The sequence below is a fragment of the Epinephelus moara genome, chromosome 10, assembly GCF_006386435.1.
Source record: "Epinephelus moara isolate mb chromosome 10, YSFRI_EMoa_1.0, whole genome shotgun sequence".
NCBI classification, from domain to species: domain Eukaryota; kingdom Metazoa; phylum Chordata; class Actinopteri; order Perciformes; family Serranidae; genus Epinephelus; species Epinephelus moara.
The window spans coordinates 4805452-4833323 of record NC_065515.1 but is presented as its reverse complement, the minus strand read 5'-3'; the positions used below and the strand labels follow the sequence as shown (position 1 = coordinate 4833323).

General features: G+C 41.1%; 1 protein-coding gene across 2 annotated transcripts; it reads right to left on the bottom strand.

Annotated features, from left to right (window-relative positions):
- On the bottom strand, positions 1–27872 carry kdr (kinase insert domain receptor (a type III receptor tyrosine kinase)). 2 transcript variants are annotated; one of them, XM_050054958.1, is made up of 31 exons: positions 27551–27872; positions 26638–26731; positions 26344–26546; positions 25042–25163; positions 23739–23907; positions 23349–23488; positions 22849–23014; positions 21257–21371; positions 20914–21077; positions 20109–20265; positions 19050–19170; positions 18186–18297; positions 17868–18088; positions 17237–17405; positions 16715–16861; positions 16494–16625; positions 13530–13636; positions 12994–13129; positions 9771–9875; positions 9569–9682; positions 9157–9245; positions 8753–8915; positions 8535–8626; positions 8298–8420; positions 8099–8210; positions 7909–8008; positions 7716–7821; positions 5648–5793; positions 5471–5555; positions 833–918; positions 1–730 (listed from the first exon to the last, which is right to left on the bottom strand). In XM_050054958.1, the coding sequence occupies exons 1-31, from the start codon at positions 27615–27617 to the stop codon at positions 514–516; spliced, it is 4080 nt and encodes a 1359-aa protein (XP_049910915.1). In that variant the 5' UTR covers positions 27618–27872; the 3' UTR covers positions 1–513. The 2 variants fall into 2 exon arrangements, with proteins under 2 accessions (XP_049910915.1, XP_049910916.1); XM_050054959.1 differs by having other exon boundaries at positions 23739–23904; positions 27551–27871.

Genomic DNA, 27872 nt, shown 5'->3' with positions numbered 1-27872 from the left:
TTAATCTGCGAGTATTTTATTTTATAAAACTAGTTACATTTATTGCAGGTTAAGTAATACACTTTAATAAAATACTGTAAGTTATATGCATTAAAGAACTGTACAAATGTGACTCTACAGAAACACTGTTCTGGTTGATCATCTAAGAGAACTGACTCCTTAACAGGCACTTAGTTTGACAACACAATAAAAAAAAGAAAAACATTTGCTGATTCCATTATCTAAAAATTCCAGATGTCATTTCCTGCAATACAGGAAGTGGGTGGATTGCGCCTCAGGAAGTAGGCGTGTCCTCATGTCTCGGCTGCCCAGACCTTTTAGTCGCTGTGTAAACATGAAAGCATTCCTCCGGCTGTCCAAAGAGAGCTACGCTTACAAACTTATCATACAACCTTCATTTTTCCCAGCTGACTTATTAAATTATGTCTTTAAAAAAAAAATCAGTGTGTTTTCATTGTTCCTAACGTGTAATACAAACTGTACAGTGAAATGACTCAGGGTTAAGTTGTGGGGTCAGACGGGCGGCGTGCTGTAGCGGATCTCCACGTTGAATTTGTCCGGCGTCTTGGGCAGCGGAGGCTTCTTCAGCAGGTTGTGCTTCATGATCACCTCCTCGTTTGCATAGATCGGGGCGTCTGTGTCGTCAGAGTGGTACCCTGACTGGTATCCGCTCGTCTGATTGGATGACTCAGAGGCCAGGGACTCTTTACTCTTACAGCGCAGCAGCTGGCTGAGGAGAGAAAACAGGAAGAGGACGTATATTTAAAATTTCATGTATGGCTCACAGATAGATATTATATGAGTAATAGATATGTGGATGTGTAGCCCTCACCTGAAGTTGGGTGTAGCTGGCAGCTGCTGATTTAAACCCTTCACCTCCTCTTGTGAGAAGCACATATCACTGTCTGTGTGACCCTCCTGTAGAAGAGACAATATACCTTTAACCAGGAAGTCCCGTTGAGATTGAAAATCTATTTTACAACCTGGCCAAGGCAGCAGCCAAAACAACGACAACTATTCGAACATAGTGGCCTCTTAAGAAAAACAAGCACATGTCTCTGTCACCACATTCTTTATGATGCCCCTAAATTCATCAGTGGATATAAGTGTTTCTAATTTAAGATCTTTTTCAAGATTGTTTCATGTCCATGGTGCAGAGTAGGAAAATGCAGTTTTCTCCAGATCTGTTAAAACCCGGGGTTCATTAAAAAGCAACCACTTGGAGGAACGTAGCTGGAAACTACCTGAGCTGAGCTGACACACAGAAGGGAGCAGAAGACGGCCGTAAGTTTGCCCAGTATAGATAAAAAATATATCAGTGCTGTTTTGCATCTAAACTTGCCCTGTGCCACAAAGCAGCCTCGTCCCAGACAAGAACTCACAATCTCTGAAAGTTAAAAACTGTTAAAGGCCTTCAAACTCTAAAACAGTGCATACTGATAATGGCAATGGTATAAATATTGGCCCTTCAAAGATGTGTCCCAGATTTTGGGGAACTTTGTCAGACTTCTACCAAAACATCATTAAATCAGGCGGAAAAAGGGGTTAGTGTAATCCTAAGGAGCCACGTCTCACTTTCTTGTTTCCAAAAAGCGAGAAATCTGTTCATGTACTGCTCAGCTCTCTATTTTTTTTTAAAAACTGGATTAATATTGCTATCGTGCATGTCTCAACCATAACATGTCATCTTTGGAAGCACTTTTGAATCAAAACTAAATGAGAATCATGGTTTAAAAATTAGTATCTTGATTAGCATTTAAATAACTCATTGATACTACAAAATAAAATGGCTCCTCACTACGACTGCTGTGAAATAAATATCTAACTTTTTGTCAACTCTGTAAGACGTCAGCTCCATCACATATCTAATGGAGATGCCATCCACGCTGATGGAGGCGACATAACTCAGTTCTCTTGAGTAACCGACTGGCCCATACATGCTGTCACATTTTTGTATTCCAATATCAAATTCAAATTTATTGTCTCATGCCTGCTGTAATTCATGGTGAATTCTGACAGAGGAAAATCAGTCTTTCCCAGTTACTGTCATTTTGTTTGACGGTCGGTCAGTTTGGTTACAAAGTTTCACATCAGATTTGTTTTATGTCTTTTATGTAACAGCTGATTTCTGTAAAAAAATGGAAACAATCAAAGAGAAGATTTGTGTTTGAAACGCTTCATGTGTGCTTCCAGGGTTTTGTTTATATACATATTTATGTTTATTTATGTTATAAATGGCATATGTTGTTTTTCACAAAGACAAATTACATCAACAGAAATTGTTAGTGGGCAGAATTAATAGTATTTATTTGCTAAATAAAAACATTTCAAACTTTCTGATTATAAAGCTAGTAAAATAATCTTGTATTTAATAAAACAAAAATCATTAAACATTTCCTTGATGGTTTTAACATAATACCAAGACTTGTTGCGTGCCTGATAGAGTCGACAAAATTCATGTCTTTAGCTGCAAAAAATGCTGTTTAGGAAAGAAAATTAAATCACTGGGAGTTTGGCCCATTTTAAGGTTTAATGGTCAAGACGTTGATCTTTTTCAAATATGTTTTTGTTCCAGTTCTTGAGAATGAGTGAGATACACATCTCAAGAGCCTTTAATGAAAGTCATTCCCCCTTGATAATAAACAACTGTTTTTTTTATATGGGGAAGGGGTTATATTGGATTTTAATGAAAATAAATCAATGAACAAAACCACAAACTAAAGTCTGCAGCTGTTGGCTTATGTTTAAAGAACCTGAACTCTTGCATGAAAACACAAAGATCTGCCCTGATGAAGGTGACCTAGTGGAGGGGGGCTCTTTAATGTTCCCTCCACTTTAGTTTCAGAGGGCACAAATTCACCCTCAAACAAAACCGCAAAAGCCAGCAAAGAAATCTCAAAGACACGAGAGTTTCTGGCTGATAATATCTGCTAACATGAGGTCTGCATTGGATCAAGCGCAGGATCAGAGTGCCCAGAGTGAGAGTTTCCCCAACTCTTTTAAGCCCTAAGAAAAGGCGTCGTCACACCCTGATTGGCCCAGAGGACAAATGCACCAAGCTGCTCTCAATTCTTACTCAGGAGTCAGTCCCCACACCTTGTGCAACAGGTGATCTGAATCACCCTCCAATCAACTCAGGGAACTGTGACATTCAGCTAAAATAAACTGGGGAGACGGAAAATAACAGCAAAGAATATGGAAATGTTACAACCTCATTCATATTCTCCAGTTTACCCATTGGTTTCTAAAGTGGAGCTGCAGTGATTATTCTCATCATTAATTAATCTGCTGATTATATTAATCGATAAATCATTTTGTCTATAGCTTGTCAGAAATTGTAAAAAATGCCCCTCACAACTTCCTGAAGTTTTAAGATCCCAAATATATTCAGTTTGCATCACATAAAAAGACAAGCAGCAAATTCTCACAATAGTTCAGCATTTTTGCTTAAAGTGACTGAGACTATTGATCGATTATCAATTTTTTTTTTGCTGAGACAATTTTCTGTCAGCCAACTAAGTGTTTTAACAGTACTGAAAAAAACAACAACAATTTAATAACATTATATAATATTATTAGAATATTCCATTTGGATATTCCAAACTAGGCCTTTGTCCAAATTTAGCATTTTCCGATTAAGACGATGTCGATGTCGGTATTATTCAGGTTTTAGGAGCATTCTATGGACATGTATACAGCACATTCCTAATCTGCAACTTAACTGGGGTCTTCACCGCAGTTTGCAACACAGTTGGCTCTGTGCATTGTTATGGATATGCTGTAAACAAACCAACAGCGTGTGAGGCTAAGGGTAGAGGTGCACACCCAAAAGAAAAGCCCAAATTTGTGGCTGGAAGGAGAAACACACCTTGTTTAAAACATAATGAAAGACTCTGATATCAACAGGTATTTGGATCTATGGGGAAATATTGCAACTTTGACTTTTTCAAGAAGGTGGTTGAAGAATTGAAAGAGGGAGGCTGTGTTTGCAAGTCTGCCATTGGTACACAAAGAAGCAAAATGGCACAAGCAGCTCCAGACATTCCATTTTTCCATATTTTGAAGTGATAAATGACATACTAGGGCACGTTAATCAGAGTCTGCACGGCTGCACGTAAACAGGAATATTTAGTGTAATGTCTATTTTCATTAGCCACGTAATTAGCTTAGTAGGAATACTGACTTTGTGGAATAAGGGCGAAAAACTGAATATTTTGTGCATGTAAACATAGTCAGCAGCTATGTTTCCATCCAAAAGTGATTCAAATCATTGGGAAATGCGCATTAAAAGAAATACGAATGCTGTGTGTTTCCATTAAATGTACGGACTCTGGTGAAAACTACGAACTTGCGTGAGTTTTCCGCAGAACCAGAAACAAAACAAGTCTCGCATTCTTCTTCTTCTACGTTTTCTAGCAGTTGGCAACCAGCTTGTAAATGCATTACCGCCTTCCCTACCCAAAATGTGGATATCACCATGGAGAGAGGTGCGCTACGTCAGACTTAATTCGAACATAACTGTTTCCATCCCCCGTTTTGCGAATCAACATTTTTTCTAATCAAAAACCAAAACCCGGCTAAAGCGAGCGTATTTTAGTTTGTGCGAATCAGGGGATTTTAATTCTAATTTTGGCGTTTCCATCATAATTTTCTGATGCGATACTTCTAGATGCACATCTAAACAGGCTGATGGAAACATGGCTATTGTCTGATGATCGTCCACTACTTGACAAATCAACCAAAAGACTGCAAAGACTGACTTATTTCACACCATCATCTCATATCAAGTCATCAAAATCATCTTCAGTTCTTATTTCAATTTCAAAGCCACATTAAAATATTCTCTTTAAAAATCTTTAAAGAATAATAAAAGTAGTGACTCCAGTACAAGTGTATATTTTCTGTTTTTAAATGTATTGTTCTGGTGTGTTTGTAATAACTTGACCTGCAGGCAGCTGGCGTCATGTGTGTTCAATCAAGCCCTGATGACTGACCAGGTGCACCTGTAGAGTAACCCACATGCAGGGTGGCTCATCATGCATGCCTCATGTCAAACATGAATTGAAACATTACATATATAAAACTAAATGCATTTCTGCACATCTTTGTACTGTCTGTACACAACTAATATGTAAACAGAAGCATTTAAAAATCCAGAATTTAGTCTGAATCTCTTTTGTTCTGTGTCCTCCCTTGCTGTACTACACTTTTCCCCTGACTACCACACCAGAGACGGCTAACAAAGGACAGTTTGAAGGTGCAGCTCAACCTTTGTGAACCATCAAACTTGCAAAAAGAAAAAATATATGAATGTATGAAAGGAATTAATGTGTATTAGTTTACAGATTAAGAAATCACTGTCCTGTTCACTAAGCTTCCAGTTCATTAGGTACATCAAACTGCTTGACATTTAATGCATTTCTAATGTTTTCTAATATGTAAATAATGTGTGCTGATCATGCACACTCACCATGACACTGCTGCGCGCCACAGGGATGTCCTCAAACGTCTTCACACTGAGGGGCCGACTGCACCTCTCACTCTGCTGAGGCAGTCTGTACAGGAGAGATAAGTTATTGAACAAGATTCCCCACTGAGGATTTGAACCTTCAGAAGTGACAGTGCAAAGTGAGATGATCATGCTGACCCGAGGGACGGCGGCTTGTCATAGTGCAGCTGAGCCTCCAGGATTTCCCCACTTTGGGGCAGGCTGTAGGGGCTCCTGGGGTCAGGGGTCACTGGAGATCCTTGTGCCTCGCTGCCTGCTGTCAGAGGGATGTAGTCCTTCCCATCCTGGAGATCAAGAGTACTCTGATGACATCACCTCAAATACACACTGGATCAATTAATCCACACAAATATGAATTCACATGAAAGCGATCAGTTAGTGATATTAAATGTATCCCAGTAATAATTATTATTCCTGATGCTGTAATCAACATTTCCTGTTGCAACTACTTTGCATCCGCCTGTTTTTTTTTCTACGTCAGCTTCACTTAATGACTTCCTAAACCTCCCAGAATGACTTGGCGCTGCTCAATGAATAACTGTGAACTTGTTGCAATGCTTTTGGGGGTATACGGTATGCAGGGAACACTGACAGCAGCTGAGAGGTATCGCCAAGGAAAATTGTGTGCCTTTAATCAAACTTGCGTTACGGACGATCGAGGCTGCTGTCAGTGCAGAAACTCGTACATCTACATCCTGTGTTTTCTTTGTTGTTCCTGGCAACTGACAATATTCTAAAGAGTTTAAAGAGACAGTTCACACCAAAATCAAAAAATATTTTCACTCTTACCTGTAGTGCTATTTATCAATCTAGATTTTTTTTGTGTGAGCTGCAGAGTGTTGGAGATATCAGCCATAGAGATGTCTGCCTTCTCTCCAATATAATGGAGCGAGATGGCACTCGGCTTGTGGAGCTCAAAGCACCAAAAACACATTAAAAAACTCAACAGCAATGTCTCCTTACAGAAATCATGACCCGGTTACTCAAGATAATCCGGAGACCTTGCTGTGAGCAGTTTCATGTAGGAACTACTTTTTTTCTATCAAACTAAGTGTTGCTGTCACTACCCGATACGAAGCTCTAGTGAGACACGAAGAAGAAATAACAATTCAATTTCTTTCATCGGCAGTACTAGAGAAAAGAATTCTACGTCCTCCAGTCATGATGTATTTAACGGCCTCACCGACCACCGCCTCCTACAACGCTGCCTCTGTTTTTGTCTTTTATGCAAGAGGTACATTATCAATATCTCCTCCACAGTCGCCATGTTTGTTTTTGAGTTTGTTGTTGTCATAAACTTTTGATGCTGGGCTGCCTCCTGGTGGATATATTGGTTAACATCCATGCCAACGTAAAGGACGCATGGAAGTATGTGGGCAGTGACGGTAACATCGTTTGAAACGGACGTATACATTTTCGTACGTAAAGGGAGCATAAATGAGCCTTAAATCTGAACAACTGTAGCCTGTGTGTATTTAATCACAAGTGTGGGTCGGGTCGTGGGACTTTTATCAACAGGTTCAGGCGGGTGTGGCTTTGACTTAGACATAATGACGTGTAACAGGTCGGCTCTGGTACTGAGCTTTACGGGTATGGGTTGGAGCATGTTTTCAAAAATGGACCTGTGCAGGACTCTGTTTCCAAATGCTATCAGACCAAATGGATCAAATTCTGATTGTAAAATTTTTGCAGGGTTGTGATGCTCAAAAAAATGTATCCAATGATTTGCAGATGTCCCTTTAAAATGTAAGTCTATGGGAAAAACTCTTTTTGGGCCCCATGGCATCCCATGATGGACCTGGAAGTTGTAATTCCACTGTGTGGCCACTACAATTGGCTTCAAAGCCTAATGCACATCCTGAGGGCCTCATGGACACACTCATGGACAAGGGGCTCATGCTCGTGACAGCATGAGATGAAAATATTAAGGTTGTCCTCCACAGCTGAGCTGAGAGGTCATGGTGCTAAGAGAGCTAGCAATACACACGCTTCCTTCGGCGCAGTGCAATCTAGTTTGATAATATCAAAGAGAAGACAGACATCTCTACTGCCGATATCTCCAACACTCAGCAACCCGGCCAAAACAAACTCGATTGATAAATAACACTACAGGTAAGTGGAAAAATGTGTATTTTTGATTTTGGGGTGGACTGTTCCTTTAAACATTTCATGGACTCAGTAGACATTTGTATTGATCCAAACAGACCTTTTGAGCGCTGGCCTGTAGCAGGTTGCCCAGATGTTCCACCAGCTCTGCAAATGTCGGCCTGTCTGTGGGACGATCCAGCCAGCAGTCCAACATGGTCTGGTATCTGTGAGCACAAGTAAATTGGATCACAGTAAGACATCTGAGGGAGTTACACTTCCACCACGTGACTAACTGCATCATGTCCACTCACATCTCACTGGTGGCGTATTCTGGAGGTCTCATCCTGGTGCCTTCCTTAAGCCTCCTGCAGAATGACTCGTCGATGCAAACACCCGGATAGGGAGAAGCCCCTGTGGGAGAAATGACAGGTGATATTGCAGTGATATTACAGTGATCATTATGTGCCTAGTGTGATGTGCACTGGTGATTACGAGGCTTACCCAGAGAAAAGATCTCCCAGAGAAGAACCCCAAAGGACCAAACATCACTTTGTGTGGTGTACACTCGATCAAAGATGGTCTCAGGAGCCATCCACTTCAGAGGGAGACGTGCCTGTAGTAAGAAGAAGATGTACGTTTAATTGCTTCACAGATCTTAATTGTGTAACTAATCATGTATGTGTCAGTTTGGGGGACTCACATCTCCCTTGCGGACATAGTCAGGGTCTTTGTAGACGTCTCTAGCGAGGCCAAAGTCGCAGATCTTCACCACATTGTTCTCTGAAAGCAGGATGTTTCTGGCTGCCAGATCTCTGTGGATGCACTGTAGGGCAAACGGAAACAGAGGGATTCATACTCATAGACAAAGAGATATTTTTATCTCCAATTCTGGATGTCAATGTTCGTACACACAAATTTTGGGTAACTGTAGTTTCACCTTGCGAGAGGACAGAAACTCCATGCCTTTGGCCACCTGGAAGCTGTAGCATATCAGGTCCTCCATGGTCAGGTGGTCATCATCTGAGCTCTCTGTGGTCACATGGTGCATGTTACAAACGTATATATGAGCCCCTGAACAACATTACAACCCCTACACAAATGTAATATATGACATATGTGTCAAAGAGTGTATAGTTTGCAAATATATGTTAATACCTTCCTGAGTGTCCATGTCACCACCTGAAGCCACGTCTCCAGCTCTGGAGCAGACAGCCGTTCCTGTGCAGATGTCCAACTGGGCGACCTTCCCCAGGCCCAGATCCCCTTCAGTCACGTCCTCCTCTGCAGACGCCCACCTCTGGCTATCCACCCGCTTCCTCTGTTGAACACCGGAAACACAGAGAAAAGAGTTTGAATCAAAATAATATTTCTATCAGCTTGCAGGGTTTGTTTGTACGGATCACAATATTGTCCGTGTTAGATCCAATCTGTGGGCCGTTACAGCTGTGTAATGGTCTGTGGTCAATGATGTGACTGTGTACAGCTGTGTGGGCTGAGTGCAACCACATCAGAAGGTTGGCTGCAGTTTACTGGCTGCATGAGGGTTCCACATCATTTACCTTGTAGGGGCTGTACTCTCCACGTTTACTCTTCAGGTAGCTGGAAAGGTTTCCATGTTTACAGTACTCCACAATCACCATCAGTGGCCCTGCGGAGAGAGGGGAGAGCAAAGAGGTAAGGGATCAAAGTCAGACAACTCATAACTTCACATCACAGGAGCACAGAGGACACCTAGAGGCTGATTTAATGACAAGCGTGAAGCATATTAAAGAGAGAGGAAAATAAACACCAGCCACTCCAAATAAATGCAGATCACTATAATTAGGTCCGGAAACGCCCGTTAAGTTCCATCACTGGCCCTCATAAAGAAGTAAATTACCCAGAAATACTGCATGGTCAGGACACAAGGACACAAGGAAACAAACAGGCCCGTCTTCCTGTACTTTTCATGTGCTTTGTATGATGACTCACCTCCAGGCTTCGTACACGCTCCCAGCAGGTTGACGACATTGAGATGATGTCCAATATGAATGAGAATTTTCAGCTCGGACATCAAGGCACGGTACTCGCTGGATGTTGCTCCCTCTGTGACACAGACAGATGAGTTTTACTGTGCATACTGTCTGTGTGCATGTGTGTTTAGTTGGAGAGAAAGGGAGGACAAAATACTTACCCTTAAGCATCTTGACTGCAACAGTAGTGCATGTGGTAGCTTTCTCAATGCCAAAGGCGGCTGCTTCGACCACCTGACCAAACGCTCCTCGTCCCAGTGGGTCACCTTTAATGTCAAACATTTGTGATTTAGGCACACTTGCATATAAAACCATCAATGCCTGTATTGTTTTCTCAGATGCATTACATCTTCACTGGCACCACCTGTCAGATGTGTTCAGTTGAATTAATTAAAAGGTGTAAGTTGGGCAAACATATTGACTATATAAAAGTAGATCCTTTTTAGCCATCCAACAACACAGCTCTAGTGATGGTAATGTTGGTCTGTCTGTCTGTTCATCAGTCCACCACTTTGGTCCAGGCTGAGATGTCTCAGCAACTAGATTGCCATTAAATATTGCACACATTCATGTCACATCGGGATGGACTGTAATATTTTTGGTGTTCCTATGACTCTTTATCTAGTCTGAGTGGGCGGAAGTTCGCTGCATAGATCAGCCTCTCACTGGGCGGAACGAGCCACCCGCTGAAGTCCCGCCCTACCACCTCCAGTTGTGTAGCAGTTTTCAACCGTTTCAACATGTCCTTTACTAACTTTTGTGGTGTTTGATCTTGCGGGGATGTAGCTATTTTTCTGCAATGGTTCGCGTCCTGTAGGCAATATTTTTGTGGGCGTGTTACACCAAAACCTGTTTCCCCCTGGCAATATTTTTGCAAGCGCACCGTTGCTGTGGCACCGCCCAGAACGATTGTGATTGGTTGAAAGAAATACAAGCAGCCGGGGCGTTTTTTTCTCCAATCTTAAAGTGAGAGTCGGCCCAGCCAGACCTTTCTTTTCTTGAGAAAGGTCTGGTGAGCAAGACTACTCTTTATCTAACGTAGTGACACTCAGCTGTACTTTGTGTTAACTGCTTTTTTACAAATGCCTGCTAACAAGCTAAATTAAGATGTTAAGCATGGTAACCACCTGATAAACATCAGCATGTTAGCATCATCACAGTGAGCATGTTAGCATGCTGACATTAGCATTTAGCTCAAAGCACTGCTGTTCCTGAGTTCAGCTTCACAGCTGCTGACACAGTTGTAGACTCGTTTTCATACGGAACATAGTGATCCTGGAATTGTAGCTTTGCCTCTTATTAATTGACTGTTTGGTCAAGTTAATATTCACACAATCACTTTTTCAAGTGGTAGAAAATGATAGAACATAATTTATCTTATCACGTTTAGCTTTCTATTTCAATTTATCTGCCTGCTTCCTACTTTTTTTTTTTGCACACTCCCAAGCATTTGGTGGTGTTACAACTGTCTCTTGTTAGTGGGTCGTATCTAATATAAAGCCTCGTAAGTTGTAATTTCTATATTTCTTTTAAATTAGCTGAGCTCCTCCACAATCTTTCTACACGTCCCCTGGTACTTAACTGCAGAAGCAGCCCATGGATTACATGATCATGTAGTTGGAAATCACTGGACTAATCCTATTACTTAATATGTGTGACTTTTTCCTCATCTTTTGTCTTGATTTAACAAGACTCACCCTGCATTTATGTGGTGTTGGAATAATCATAAAAATAAGTTGTCCACATGTGAACACTCCCTTAAGTCAGAACAACAACTTTTTTTGTTAGAAAAGTTATAAAAGGTTAAAGTTATTGACCCTGACAACAAGTCAGATAAAGCAGTATCTTTGTGGTTTTAGGGAATGTATTATTGCAGCAACAAGTCTGGGACAAAATCAATAGTATAAAGCTTTAAGCTGTTATCAACATGTTGTTAAAAACACTCTGAGCAGTAACATACAACACATCATCATTTTTAGGGATGCACCGAAATGAAAATTTGTGGCCAAAGCCGAAGCCAAATAATATTAAACGCTTGGCCGAATACCGAGTACCGAATACCGAATATTGTTGTTTAGTTTTTCATTAGTTTTTGCAGATGAACCCCCTCCAGATTAGTGTTGTCACGGTACCAAAATTGGATCCCACTGTACGATACCAGTGAAAATATCATGGTTCTGAGTAGTATCAGGATACCACAGCAAAAATGAGGCAGATGTGCCTTTTGTCATTTATAAAAAGATAAATCACTTTTCTATAATACATCAATGATATTTCAATGGAATAAATTACTTACTGACTTATTCATACTTCAAAAACAGCATCAATCAGTGATGAACATAGGGGGGATCAAAATAAAATAAATAAATAAAATAAGAATCAACCAGCCACCCTCCTCCCCTGACAAGTAAAGAACAGTCCCTAAAGTGCGGTGAGGTTTGTGGGCCGTGAACGGCTCGTTTCTCCTCTGACACATCACGTACGGTCTGTGTTCGGCTGGCTCGGCTGTCAGGTACTTCTGGGCGGTCCACACGCCAAGAAGAGGATATTATTGGAGCCGTATTTGACAGGAATACATTACTGTCTGTGTCTGTGACCACCGTTCAACCCACAACCGATGGGATTCGCCTTTCGTTTCTGCTGGTGGTTGAAATCTGTAGGCTGTTCACACAGCGTGCTGAATGATTTAAGCCTATTTTGCTCGCTCAAAACTATTTTTATTCGCAAATGCGAGTGCCGTGACGGACGGATCGCCACAGTGCCGACATTTTACTCCGCCCGTCACGGCACGCTGTTTGATTGCGTTATCAAAACACGGCGCTATTATTCGGCCTTGCTTTTAACTTATTCCACCGAATACCGAATGTGTGTTTTTTTGCAATATTCGGCCGAATATATTCGGTTACCGAATATTCGGTGCATCCCTAATCATCTTTGTAGCATCTTCGTTGTTTCCATATTATGACTTAAACACACCAAAGTCATGAGAACAACTTCCCAAAGAAATGGGACCATCCAAGAAGCATATGAACGTAGCTTAAGTCCAAGCTAACGGGTCTGTGAGGCATGATTTGCAGATAATGTTTACCATGTTTATCATCTTAGTTAAGTGTGTTGTTGAAGGTTGTTGGGATATTTTAGACTAAAGTAGTGGACTGACATACCGACACTGCCATTAGCATGAACTGTGGAAAAAAATCTCATTAGAAATGAAAAAAAAAGTAACTGTTTTGCAATTTCATCAGCTTTTCTAGGGAAGCTGTCTGAGTTGGGACTTGTAGGGACTCCGTTTTTGCTCAAGGACACTACAGCAGTGCAGATGTTTGCCACAACTTGAAGAATTGTCTGCTCACTGAGCCGCCTTGCTGCCTGCAGTATTCTCACCTAGCTTCAGCCTGTCCCGAGGAAACTCCCATTTGTTGGCATCATACGTGAGCCTTTCACACTGCTCGTCCATGGGCATGTCCTCTGAGTCCAGGATCATGGACAGGTAGCCCGTCTTCAGATCCCCACCACTTGGCTGGAACAGTGTGACAGAGAGAGAGAGCGATCATGTGTGAATAATGAGCCTCCGTTCATTAATGTCTCATTCTTCCTGTTGACTACGATAAAACTGTAAAACTTTTCCAGTGACAGTAAAAAGGGGCCCAATCAGTGCGGCTGGTCTACGTGACTTATGAAAGCAGAGAGTGGCCCTGTTGTTCCCAGATACAAAGGAGAGCGGCCACTGAGAGCCAGACCAGTCACTTCTAATCAGTCATACAACCCCGCAGTGTGTGTGCATGTGTGTGTGTGTGTTTTAGCAGTTTTTTTAAATTTTCAATTCAGTATCGGCTCCTCTGTGCGTAACTGGAGGGAAAATCCAAGGAAGGAAAAGTATGGCAAAGGGAGGATGAGGATGAGGATGAGGAAGTTCTTACTCGCTTTCTGCCACGGATGACAAAGACGATCAGCAACCAGAAAAACATGGCGATCACCACTGACCCAATGGGGACAATCAGTTCCACATTTGTCTTTTCCTCTGCACCTAAAATAAACACAATAATATGAGTGTCAGGAGTGTTCACAAACAATCTTATAATAAAACATGTCAAAGAATAAATCCCACAATTAATTTGACACATTTGGGGCCGGGGCTCTTCGGCGGGACTCGTGGGACAGTCGCAGTGGAATGTTGATTATAATTTCAGGCGTGGCGTGCCTTGGCAGCGTTGCATAAGGCTCAGACAGATTTGTCATTGTCTTTGGCATGTACACATGTGTATGTGTGTGTCTGTGTTTGTGTTGGAGGAAGGAGACTGTTGGAATCTGGACTGTAAGCAAACTGATATTTTATCTAGTCATAACAAATGGTCAGCAGTCAGCACGAACAATGACTGCCAAAGACAACTTGGAAAGGGCCTATCAGAGTCACAGTGTGTAACTACATGCTGTAATGAACCATCTCGCTATGCTGTAATTCAGCCGAGGGACTGAACAGAAATTATTAGGGGGAAAGAGGGGGTCAGAAAAGTAGAGGGTTGGACATTTTTTCTTTTTGCTGAACGGAAGGTAGTCTAAATTATTAATAGTTACATTACAAAGATAGCTTTAATTTTGAGGAAACGTCGAATAAACATGTGACTCAGGCATCATTTAACTGATTTGAAGGATAGTCACATGACTGATCTCAAAAATGTCAGGCATAAATAAGACTCAGCCACCCTCCCCACCCTAAAAAAACCTTGGAAAGTCTCTCTTAAAACTACTCTCCCTCTCTGCTGCTCTGTTAAACTCCCTCACATGCAGAGATTTTCTTGTTAGCGGTTTCTTCCTCTACCCTCAGGGCTGGCCCCTGAGCTGGGAGCTACTGTAACTGGGTCTACATTCTGCTGGCGGGGTCCAGGTCACGTAGGCCCCTGGTTCTAGTCAGCGCATTTGTTTGTTTGTCACTGTGTCTCTGTGTACACGACAGAAAAGGGTGGACAGGAGAGCAGAGGCTGGAGCTGTGGCGGGGCTGGCCTCTCCCTTTGTCCTGTAGTCTCCTCATTGTTTTGGATTTAGAAACTCCCAGGAGGATGTGCGCTAACTGGGGCAACTTCCTGTCATGCGGAAGCAGAGTTATTCTTACTCTACATCTTTGATATCAAAAAATGTCGTATGTGTGATGTGAGCTGATGAAGCCTTGAGGCCAGATATAAATACACAATCTTTGTGAGTACTGAGGATATTGTCAAGAGGTTAAGGCTAAAGTCTGCATGAACTGTGAACAATATATTCTTCAATAGCAGCCATGGCGGGATTACTGAACAGGTCAACCGGGCACAGGCCCAGGGGCCCCTGTGCCAGGGCCTCTGTTTGAAGTGACTGTTAACATTTCTTGTTGGACAGTAAATGTACTGTGAAATTAGTAAAAGGCTACAAACAGATGCTTATAGAGACACAACATGACTATAGAGGACACAAAACAACTTAAAGACATGCAAAACAAGTACAGAGAGGCACAGGACTACATAAAATAGACACAAACAGCTACAAAACAAACTGACTATGAGAAGAAACAGAACATCTACAAAGAGATGCAAAAAAGCACAGAGAGACACAAAGAGACTACAAAGAGACACAAAAAGACAACAAAGACACACACACACACAAACCTACAAGACAGAGCAACTACAGAGACAAAAAACAAACGACAATTGCAAAGTTAGACAAAAGAAGTACAAAGAGAGACAACACGACCGCAAAGAGACACAGAATGACTACAAAGAGACACTAAACAAATACAAAGAGATCCAAAAAGACAGAACAACTACAGAGAGATCCAAAAGAAGTACAAACAGGAGGAAAAAGCAACCGCAAAGTGACACAAAAGACTACAAAGAGATGCAAAATGACTACAAGGATACATAGAATGACGATGAAAAAACACTTAACTACAAAGAGACACTAAACAACTGCAAAGAGACGCAAAAAACACAGAACTGCAGAGAGCCAAAAGGAGTACAAAGAAAAACAAAATGACATAGGACAACTTTAAGAGACACAAATGAAGTACAAAGAGGAAAAAAACAACTACAAAGAGACATACAAAGACAACAAAGACATGCAAAACAACTACAAGGATACAAAGAATGACTACAAAGACACACTGAATAGCTACAAAGAGATGCAAAAAGACACAGGACACTTACAAAGAGACACAAAAGAAGTACAAAGAAGCAAACAACCACTAAGAGATGTAAAAAGACTACAAAAACATGCAAAACAATTACAAAGATACACAGAATGACTACAAAGAGACACAAAACAACAACAAAGACATATTCAACAACTATAGATGGAAAAAACACAGAACTGCAGAGAGCCAAAAGAAGTACAAAGAGAAGCAAAATGACACCAAAGAGATGCAAAAAGACACGAGACAACTATAAGAGATACAAACGAAGTACAAAGATGAAAAAACACAACCACAAAGAGACATAAAAAGACAACAAAGACATGCAAAACAACTACAAGGATACAAAGAATGACGACAAAGACACACTAAACAGCTACAAAGAGATGCAAAAAGACACAGGACAATGACAAAGACACACAAAAGAAGTACGAAGACAAGCAAGCAACCACAAAGAAACACAAAACGACCAAAAAGATATTCAGAATAACAACAAAGAGACGCTAAACAGCAACAAAGAGATGCAAAATGACGACAAAGTGACACACACACAAAAAAACTACAAGACAGAACGACTACAAGGAGACATGTACACTCCTATGTCGAATGGGTGTGGGGCCTTTTTATATGTCTGTACCCAGAGTCATCGCTGCTCTCAGCAAACAGGAAATACTTCATCATTGTGCACATTGTGTCATATTCAGGTATGATTCAGGGAGGGACTGACCTTCAGTTGTCAAATAGGCCTGCGAGGTGTCACAGCCGCGGCTGTTGCATGCAGTGCAGATGTACAGACCGCTGTCCTCCTTCTTCACCCGCTGGATTGTCAGAATGTGGTTGTGCTGACTCAGAATCACACCTGAAAGCAATTCATACTGTTTCTTTTAAACCGCTGTGGCACCTCATGAAGAGAGTCAGTGTTCGCCGAAAAGCCATGCACCGTCTCACCTGAGCCCTCCACCACAGTGTGGTTGTTTTTGGTCCACACCACCGTTGGGTTTGGCGTCCCGGCGGCATCACACAGGAGACTGATTGTTGCACTCACGTTAACTTTTTGATCGGTTAAATTATTAAGGATTCTTGCAGCCTCGAGACCTAAAATCAGAATCAAAGTAATTGCATTTCAGAAACACTGAAAACATATAAAGGTTTTTTTTGTTTACTTTGTTCAACATATTCTCTTTTAAAACATCTGATAGAAATAGTTTAAGTTGTGAGGCACGATGAAATGATCATGCTTAAAGAATGTTCCTCAGTCAGATGCCCCCCATAATAGTGACTGTACTGAAACTAGTAAAATATTTTTTTTTACATTAGGCACTGGTTGCAAGATTGAAAATCTGACAATGAACTGCCTTTTAAACCTTTTTTGAAATGCACTTATGCAACTTCTAGTGAATGATCGACTTGTAGGTCCTGAATGGCACAGTATTTTCAACCATATAAAGGCAATTGAATATTTTTTTTTACCTTTGAGAGAAAGACGGCGTAGCAGGCAGGTTTTCTCCCGAGTCTTGATGTATTCCACCTGACAGGCATACAGACCCTCATCCTGACGGGACGCATTATGCAGAGACAGCTCCAGGGTCACGTTGGTGCCCTGCAGGCTGGACAGCACTACATGCGACTGAGGGCTCGGCTGCAGTGCAAGGGAGCGACAGGCAGTGGTGGAAGAAGTATTCAGATATTTTAGTTGAGTAAAAGAAGCAGTACCACCATGGAAAAAAAAAACTCTCACAAACTCTCAAACTCACACATGTAAAAGTCCTGTATTCAAAATCTTAAAAATAAGAAATATACAAGTACAAAAGTACTGGCATGAAAGTAAACAAAAAGTAAAAGTATGGATGCAGAATAATACATATTGTAATCATGGATTGTGGAATAATTATTGATGCATTGACATGTTCATTACTTTACTGGTACAGCTGGTAAAAGTGAAGCTGATTTTAATTACATTATCTACTGCTGGGTGGCTTAATCTATAATAATACCTCATGATTTATTTGTTGAAATAAAGTACTGTATTTCCCTCTGAAATGTACCAGAGTAGAAGTATAAAGCAGCATAAAATGGAAATATTTAAGTAAGGTAAAAGTACCTCAAAATTGTGTTTAAGTACAGAGCTTGAGTCAGTGTACTTCGTTACATTCCACCACTGGCGACAGGGCTGTATCGGCGCTATCTGCTCTGACTCTGAGATGTTGTTCACGCGGAACCAGGCGAGGTTGCTGTAGATCAGTTTGTCCGCCTTACAGCGCAGAACCACGTGGTCCTCCTCTACGGGCTCACTGGATGGAGACACGCTCACCTCAAGGCCACCTGCAGATGGACACGGCAGGGAGAATGAGAACAGTGTGATAAATAATGAAAATGACAAAAAGAGCCCACGAGACAGTGAAAAGGAAAAGGTGCTCACGTGTGACGTGGAAAAAGATGATGCGTGAATCCTCTCCGACTTTGTTGGCAGCCATGCATCTGTAGAGGGCATGGGCCTCAGCTTTCTGAATCTTCAAAGAGCTCGCGATTTTCTAGGAAAATTCATTTACTTTGTTAATAATTGCACAAAGTCAAAATGCAACATTCACATATTTAAAGGTCTTTACTGTACAATCACCTATTAAGAATTAAGAATCGTCATGTTTATATCTACACACTAGTGAGCAGGTCCTCGCCTACGGAGGCCGCCATGTTGCACCGCTGTGTTTCTATAGCAGCCCAGCACGGACAAACTAATACTGGCTCTAGATAGAGCCTTTCATGTTTTGTGCCAGTAGTTAGCAGCCCCTCTGTGAGGAGAGTGTCAGAAAAACACTGATTTTTTTTTAACATGAAACTGCTTTATTTAGTGTTTTTACTGGTTTGCATCACCAGGTCAGTTTGTTTTGGAGAGTAAGAGACCTCTGTAGATAATTTAGCTCCAGTAAAAACCTCCTGAACATTTGGATCAGGTGCTAGGCTAGCGACCTGTCTCTAACAAACAGCATCGAAGAAACGTGGTAACGTGAAACTGCTTTATTCTGTGTTTTAAGCAGATTAAATCACCTGGTCGTTTGTTTTGGAGAGATAGAGACCTCTGTGAATGATTCAGCGCCTGGTAAAAACCTCCTGAATAATGAACACTCAAGGAATTCTAACCTGGAGAAGTTTCAGCTGGTTGCAATCTGCAATCCTCACCGCTTGACGGCACTAAATCTTCCTACACACTGGACCTTTAACTGATAGAATTCCCATGGTGATGGACAGCAGGGAGAATGAGGTGTAATCAAATGGGATTATTTACCTTATGGGCATGCTCAGCATCAGTCATGATTCGTCCTACAGGGTGATGACCAGTGGTATTGCCGATATCTCTCCAACCTGTACACTTGGCCAGCTGTACTTCAGACTTTATTGGGCCTGACCTGTTGGACGAAAACAAATAGAAACCAGGTAACACTAACACATCTGGCTATGATACTTTAAATAAATGTTCCTGTAAATGTAGCTGAAGTGTTTCATTTCTGCAGAAGTGTCTCTTTCACACAAAACACATTAATACTCTATATTAGGGTCATGTCCTTGATTTTTTTTATGTTTCTTTCTGTTTCCATTTGCAAAAAATGTCTTCTTCCTTCTCTGTTTTTGTTATGTAATATATTTTTAGGTGAGGTGCGGACATAATGTCAATCCAAATAAAGAAACACAGGAAATCAGTGTGTTCTTCAGTTGTGACATTGGGTACATAATAACCAGGGAAAGAAAGTATGAGAGTAAGAGGAGACGCAGCTTCAGCAGGAAGAAGCTCTTTTTTGACAGAGAGCTCGACGGGAACAACAGGAAACATAGTGCAGTACTGAGGAAGTGCTCTGATGTGGAGGCAGGAGATAAGGAACCTGCTGATGGTCTTCTCTGGACAAAGCCTCCACTCACAGGCGCCTCCTCTTTTCTATATCAACACTGGTCAGACCACGGCATACCTGAGCAGGCTGCTGTATAACAGCCAAAACATTAGACAGAGCTGCCACCTTAGATGGCTGGTGAAGAGAGGTATACAGCTTGTAGCAAAAAATTACAGAATGAACACATTCTGAGTCTGAATGTTTGATGTGTTTCTACAAAATAGACATTGTGAAGAGCATGAATCACATCCGCTGATCTGCATCAGGTCAGAGCGTGCTCTCATTGTCTCTTCTCTTGTTTTTGTCAACATCACGCAAGCGGTCTAAATCAACAACCTGTTGACAATGACTGACTGAGAGGCATGTGAACACTACATGCACACACAAAAGGAAATCCCCCCCTCTTCCCTCTCTCTCCTTTTCTCTCCGTGTCTCTCAATCACACACACATACACACTTACAGGAAGGCCTCTGGACAATCCTCTTTAGACATCCACTGCCACTGGATGTGTGCAGGTGTGGGGAATCCACGGGCGGTGCACCTCAAGGTGGGGCTGCTGCCGTACGGGTACACATCAGTGTCCACTGCCACCTCCTTCTCAATGATATGAGGAGGCACTGTAGAGGAAGACACCAAGAGTTATCATCAGTGTCTCCTGACCAACAGTTTCAGGAAGCTCAAAGGGCAACTTTGATATTTTTCAACCTTGACCCTATGTCTCATATTTTTGTGTCTAACTTACTGATGTGAACAGTTTTTGAAATAAGTCCAGTATTGTGTGAGAGCGCTGCAGCTGGCAGCCACGAAACAGGCTGCAATGTAACCACTCGAGGCATTTGTGCACGTCACTTGACATCTACTTAAAGCGCTTGTTTTTGTCACTGACAGGCTCGGGGTGTTATTATAAGTGTCTGACAACTTATAGAAAGGATCCCTACAGAGACTTCTTTGTTGAGGAGTAAGATTATTTTTCATTAGCCAGAAACAACCCTAAAATCGCTATCGCCAAAAATGTCTATCCCTGTTGAGTCCTTCCCAAAATGTTGTCAGACACTTAGAATAACAATCTGATTCTGTTGGTGGCAGAAAGAAGCAGTTTTAGTGGACGTGCACAATACTCGCTCAATACTGGACAAATTCCAAAATTGTTGTTCCTATTACTCACTTGGACACAAAAACATGGGGAAATGGGATTGAGGTTGAATAATAGCAAAGTTATCCTTTAAGAAGAAATTTAAAAAAGGTCATAAAAAGAGAAGACATGCCGTTGACCAGCAGCTGGAGAGAGTGTTTCTGCTCCTCTTTAGTAATCTTATTGGTCAGGACCATCGTGTAATTCCCTGCATCCGCTTCAGTGACTACCCGGATGATGAGGGCATCGCTTCTCTGTTTTATTCTGTAATCATTCAGTGGTTGGCCATTTTTGAACCTGGGCAGACAGAGGAGAGGAATGTTTTAACGTTATTATAAAGTATTTGGTTTGACATGAACGTAAGAAGGTCACAATGTAAAGTTAACATGCTACCAAAGCTATACAGTACACATTGAGCTCAGTGACTATATGACAAACTGCTGCTGGTACTTCTTATTCTGCCACTGTGAACACACCATTTCAAGCTGGGATCCGGGTAGGCTGAGTACTTGACAGGGATAGTTGCTTGATCTCCCACATTTACTTCCCAAACCTTTGTCCATGGCTCTTTGACATCAATAAAAGGCTTTTCTGGAAACACAAGAAAAATCACAGAATAGTTCAAGATTCAATGCTTTGTTTGATATTAATTTTCTTTGGTGACCACACATAAAAGGAAACTAATCTTAATCTGGCTCATACCTTTGAACAACTGTGTGATTGTTACTAGAAAAGAATAAAAACTGTTCAACCAAGTTCACATTAAATTTCTGTTTCTTAAGATTATATATTTATTTTTATTTTTTTACTCATTTTTATTGTGCACTTCATACTGTATTTGATGCTGCTAATCCCTCTGCAGTTGCCTTAGTATTATTTTATTATTTTAGTATTTATTCCCTTTTATGGTCTGGATTTTATCTTATTTTAATGTATTTATTTTATTGTGTAACATATTGAGTGAGTGTTTCTTTGTCAGTGCGTGAAGCTCCACTGAAACAAATTCCTATCAACATGTCAACATGGCTATAAAGTATTGAATCTTGAATCCATAGCTCAGTTAGCTATTATTAATTTAGCTCAATTAACACTTTTTTTAAGAAAGGAAAGGTGGAGATATTTTATTTATAAGTGGCTTATAGGTGGCGTAGAGGAAAATTATCACACTATTAAAAATATAACTGAATACATCAATAAAAATGGTGCTGATTATTAAATAATTACTATGCAGTGTAAAACAAAATATGAAGCATTTGCTCTGCTGTTACAGGTACGCAATCACTGGACTAATCACTGCTCTGGAAACACCAAGCTCATTCTCATATGAGCATCAAGATGCTGGTTTTTTGGGGGGGGAAAGGAAATTGATAAATAATTGATTAAACTCGGACAAAAAAAGGGGGAAAAATAGTTGAAAATAGAACCAGCTAGTGAACATTAAACAGGAGAGTAAAATTATTTAATTTGAGTTTTAATGATTTAATCAAGTGGGTTGTGGTAAAAGAAACAAAAAATAAAATCAATTGGAGGTTGAAAGAAAATCATAAAACTTTCACAATTCACTTTGATTTTTTTTTAACTGACAATATTATTTAGTGGTTAATTTGGCTCTATTTTTTATTTTATTAGTAGGAAAAAAACTACTGGGGGAAAAAACATTCGACATGAATGAGGGGTATCTGTATTTGCAGTAATGGAAAAACAGCATACAGTTTTATTACAGCATATCAAATTTATCTTCCTAGCAGTTAAAAAGATCTTTAAATACAATGTCCAGATACAAAAACATATGTCAGGCTGAATTACAGGGAAAAAATGTACAAAGTGATGCACAAACATGCTGAATGTTTCCGTCTGATGTTACGGTAATGCTATAAAATGAGTGGAGTTAACTTCTTTTGCTGCAGCTACACAAAAAATGTACACATTGCAATCCTCAGCTGTTTTTAAGAGGGAAAAACATGTCGTAGTAATAATTTGTCAGCATGTCATAGGGATGTTTTTAGCCATCATAACTTTACTCTGAGTACCAACACAGCTGTCTGTATTATGTGTTCAGGACACCTACCATACACTTTAAGAGACGCTGAGGCACTTTTCTCCATCTGCCCGCTGGATGCAGTGCAGGTGTATTCTCCCGTGTGATCGACCGTCACGTTCTCCACTGTGAGTGTGTTGGACAGCTCCAGAGAGTTCCATAGCTTCTTCTTGTGGGGTTGGGCGTTCACCGAGGTCTGACAGGAGAGAGATCATTTGTCTTTAAAACAGAGAGTTTAGAACACATGGACACTAAAGAATAACTGTGAGAGAAAAGACCAAATGTTGGCTTTAGTCTACAAAGCTTATTTATTCTTGTGTGAGCAGGCAGAACATCTAAAACACACCTGGTCACCTTTGTAATTTGATCTGATGCAGAGAAAAGCTAAAGGATTCCTTAAGGAAGTAAGGAGTATTTGGAATGACAACAGGAAATACGATACGCCGCTTCTGGTTTCTCTGTCTGTCTTCAGAAATTCAGAAGGGCATTGACCATCACAGAGGAACAGCAGAAAAGCCTTGAGCACTGACCAGGGCCTGACCGGAGTGCGTCCAGTTGAATTCGATGCCCACGTTGAGCTCGGTTATGGCGGTGCAGCACAGAACCAGCCGCTCCCCCACTGACAGCTTCACTTGTGCGGGGGTCAGGGTGAGTTCATGGATCTTGTATCCTGCGGAAAAGGGAGGGAAGACACGGCAGTCAGTCGACAGCCTATTGTTCTCCTGAGACTTCAGACTCCGCTCTCCCTCGCTTGCTCAGTTACCCCACCAAATCCCTCTTTTACTCTATCAGTCCTTCTCTCTCATGCACACACATGCAATCAAAGTCCTGCATTTAGACAGAATCTTTCCAATCACACACACATATATTTCTCCTACATATTTAACTTCTATTAATGTGATTTCTTTTTGCCATCTTACCAACAACAGCAACAATGTAGAGAGGGGACTTAAACGTCTCATTTCCAATCCGGGTCTGGCAGGAGACGACGCCGGCGTAGCTGATGAGATGACTGGGAACAGTGAAACCCGTCCTGGCGTCCCACAGAGAGTCTTTCCCATCTGGATGAAGCTCCTTATTTGGATACTTCTGACAGACATAGAAATTTACTGATTTTGAACATAGAATAAAAAATAAAAAAAAACATAAACACCAGCACTTTGTGCACATGAGCCCCCTTATCTGGCTGTGTAAACAAGATAACATTACTGTGTTGACTTGAAGTAAAAAAAAAAAAAAAACTCAGTAAAGTGATACGAAATTATCAGCATCGAGGAACTGCTGAGAATATATTTTTCATGTTTGCCTAAAAAGTACATATAATTGAAAGTCATTTGATCTCAGTTCCACTGGGTTAAAGGTGCACTAAACTGGTTTTACACATCAAGGTTAGTTTCCCCTAGTTGCCAGAATAAAATGTTGCCATTGTAGGTTTCTGCAAACCACAGATATGTTACATGCGTATGATTTCCTACGTCTCATATCAACATTTCTAAAGCAGCATAGTTTAGATCACGTGTATATGAGCTAAGTTTCTCATCAGGACATTTCCAGCCATGTCTGTGGCAACAAAACTGCATATCTGAAACCCTAACTAAGTGTTTTTTGGGCCTAAACATAATCACACCTTTGTCGTTGCAACATAAAATTGAAAACTGAAATGTAGAGAAATGTAAACATACATATCTGCTGCATATGAAACATACAAAAGTAACGTATTAGAGGTTTGCAGAAAGGTACAATTCTAAAATTTTTCTGGTGGTTGGGAGGTTACTTGTCATAAGGAGTACAGGTCTAACTTGAAAACTTGTGCTTTATAATCAGTGACTGTAGGGGAACTTCCTAAAATCTGAAAAACAACCCCATGATGTCATCATTGTTTTGGCTCAGGCTTGGGAATAGAGAAACAGAAAGCCTGTGTCACAAACTTTGGCACGAAGTTTGAAAAACATGGACATCAACCAGGTGTTGAGGGTCAAACATTAATGATGCTGTTAGTTGCATTTTAGGAAAAAATAGAGTCCTTTGTTTTTGGAGCTTGACCCATTATACGGACATAAAAATCATAATATTTCTGCCTCTTTTGCTTTGATTTTGACCAATCTTCAAAATAAGATGTGATATTACAGGTCTACTACTGCTTTGCCTTTCATCCTACAGAAGCTGCTCCAGCTCAAGATTTCACTAAAGAACGTGAAAAGAATAGAAGCAACTCTTCCTCACAGTGTGGAGTGTAACGTTGAGATCTTCCACCGAGCCTCGGCACGGTATCACCACCCGCTCTCCTTCACGGATGAACACCACTTCGTATTCTTTCTCAGACGGCACAAATGGCACCTTGTAATCTGAAATCAAATACACAGACATCAGAAATGTGTTGAGGTTAGGTTTGGGAGAACGTTTAAGTGAAATCAACACAACACTGATGGGGTGAGGCAAGACTGGCTACATTAAAACTCCATAGTAGTAGTGTATCCTTTGTGACTAGGGCTGAAACAGCAGGAGTCCTTTAGTCGCCCCAACAACATGAGGTTTACTTTCCCTATAATTCACTTTGAATGATCCTGATTACTGTGAGAAAAACATTTCTAACCACACTGTGGTTACTTTTATACAGTGTAAAGGTTTAACTTTTTACAGTACTGTGGGTTTAAATGTTGACAGTGATACGATCTGCAGTAATATAACTCATGACAATCCAACCCCTTAACAACAATTTTACCAAATCAGATTTGCCCAACATCGGTATGTGAGCTGACATTGGGTTTGTGAACCACACTGTTATATAAAAGGATATTTTTGGACTGTCTAAGTGAAAAGCAAAAATAAACATAATAATCTTTCTGAATGACTTTTTCTAGTGTCCAGTGTGTATTACATCAGCCTGTCAAACCTCTACGTGTTCATGAATCCCAAATGTAGTGCAGCAAAGACACAGAGTGAACAAGCGAGGACCGATTAAATTGAAGTCAAGGTCAATGGTGCATTCAAGTGCCCCTCGGACAGTTGTTCTTCCAATTTCAATGTGTTCATGAGCTTTAAGTTGTAATGAGGCGACAGCATAGACGCTACAAAGAAGATACGTTTTCTGTAGCATCGTACTGAGTTCACTGAGATGCTGAATCAATGCATTAAGTTGAATATTTTATCTTTATTTATGTAAACTTATATATGAGGACTAGTAATGCATTGGAGATAAGTTTTGTGGAGCAGGCAGCACTAGCTGTCTAGCGTGCATGTGCTATAACAGAGTGTCACGGAAATACTGACATCATATTTTAACACACGAAAGGTCACAAAGACTTAATACATTTCCATGTATCGACTTTAAGGAACTGATACTGTGAAAAGAATTGTTCCCCCCATCACCAGACTGTTTGGCTTCGAGTGAAACATTTCTTCCATACCCAGTGCCTACTTGCAACAAAGTTCTGTATGGCACGACATCACAGCAAACAACTGCATTATCATGCGATGACTCATCACTGCCGCTACACTCCAAAATGAAATTACAATGAGTTATACCGTGGACAAAGACATAGGCCGCTACTGAAGTCTTGCCATCTTCGACTTTCAGGTCTCTGTAGGAGCACTGGTACTGTCCAGTTTCATTGACAGTGGCATTGAAGATCCGCAGTGTTGTGCAGAAGAGTCCTGACCCACTGCAGTCACTGGTGGAGAAGCGAGTGCTTGTAGGAGGGGTCGTCCACCTCAGGTACTGCCGACCTCTGCCAGCCAAGAGACAAAGAATTCTCTCAGTATGTATATTTGTGTATGTCTGGGTTGGTCGATGGATTGAACTCAGTGAGGTTTATATACCTGCATATTAACTCCAGGTTGTCCGATTTGTTCATTCGGTGGATGCCATAGATGTTCAGCGTTGGTGGATCAGGCATAAACCTCAGTTCAATGGCTGAAGGAAACAACAAGTCAATCACAGCAAAGACAAACACATCAACAGTGATGACATCAGTCTGTACAGGCCCAACAATTACACAAAGGGGTCAGAAGTCACTATTGTCTTCAACTACATGCACAATATGTTCATTAAAATGTTTTGGAAAATTAAATCAAGTCAGAAACTGAAAGTACAATACAGAAAAAGCAGGGCTGTTTTGTAACTGGCTCTCGGGCCACTCAGGGTCATTATTCCTCCGCTGCAGAAAATGGCGGAGCTGTGTCAAAACAGGAAGCAGGGGAAGATGGGCCGGGTCAGGCTCAATAGCCTAGCACAGTGTGGCCTAGGTGGGGTTCCTGTTTCTGAGGATACAGCCTGCCCACCACTTCCCTGTGAGGCCCTAAAGCTCATATTGTATTGTATGGAAAAAACACGCTAGCCTGACCAAGCAGGCATCATAGAGGTGGCCGTAACTTAACCTCATGACCTCTAAGTTTGACGTTATAAACCTTATTCTTAAGCAAATGTAAAGATTATGACTGGTGTAAAGTAGTTAATCACATTTCCTTCACTTTCTTGACATATCCAAGAACAGAAATTAACTGACACACACACAGCAATACTTTCTCATAGTTTTCATATTTCAAATTTATCTGGTAGTATTCAGCAAGCCCATATATGTCTGTCCTCACAGTCACAGCTGAGGACAACATTAAATTGACAGAAGCATAATATTAATCTAGTAAAATATATTATTTGCGCTCTTACTTCAGTTAGTTATTTAACTGAAATCAACAGTTAAGACAGAAAACTTTAAGTGATTTATTCTCTTACCAGCAACACAGCTGATTTTCAGAATAATGCCAAGCAGTGGAATGACGGACGCTGCCTGAGCCATCATCCGACAGAGGACATGGACAGAGTCTTCATCAACATCCAATTTAAAGAAGCTTCACTGCAGTAATAATAATCCTACACGCTCCTCAGTGCTAATCCATTGACTTGTGCTGTGTTATATTCCACTCCAGAGAAAGTTTTCGGCTCCACAAAGTCATGAACACCAGCAGCGGCAGACCGACAGTGGACGGTGGTGAGCGGTGCGTAAAGTGCGGCGGTGTGTCCCCATGGAGCTGGAGCTGCTGCTGAGGATGGAGAG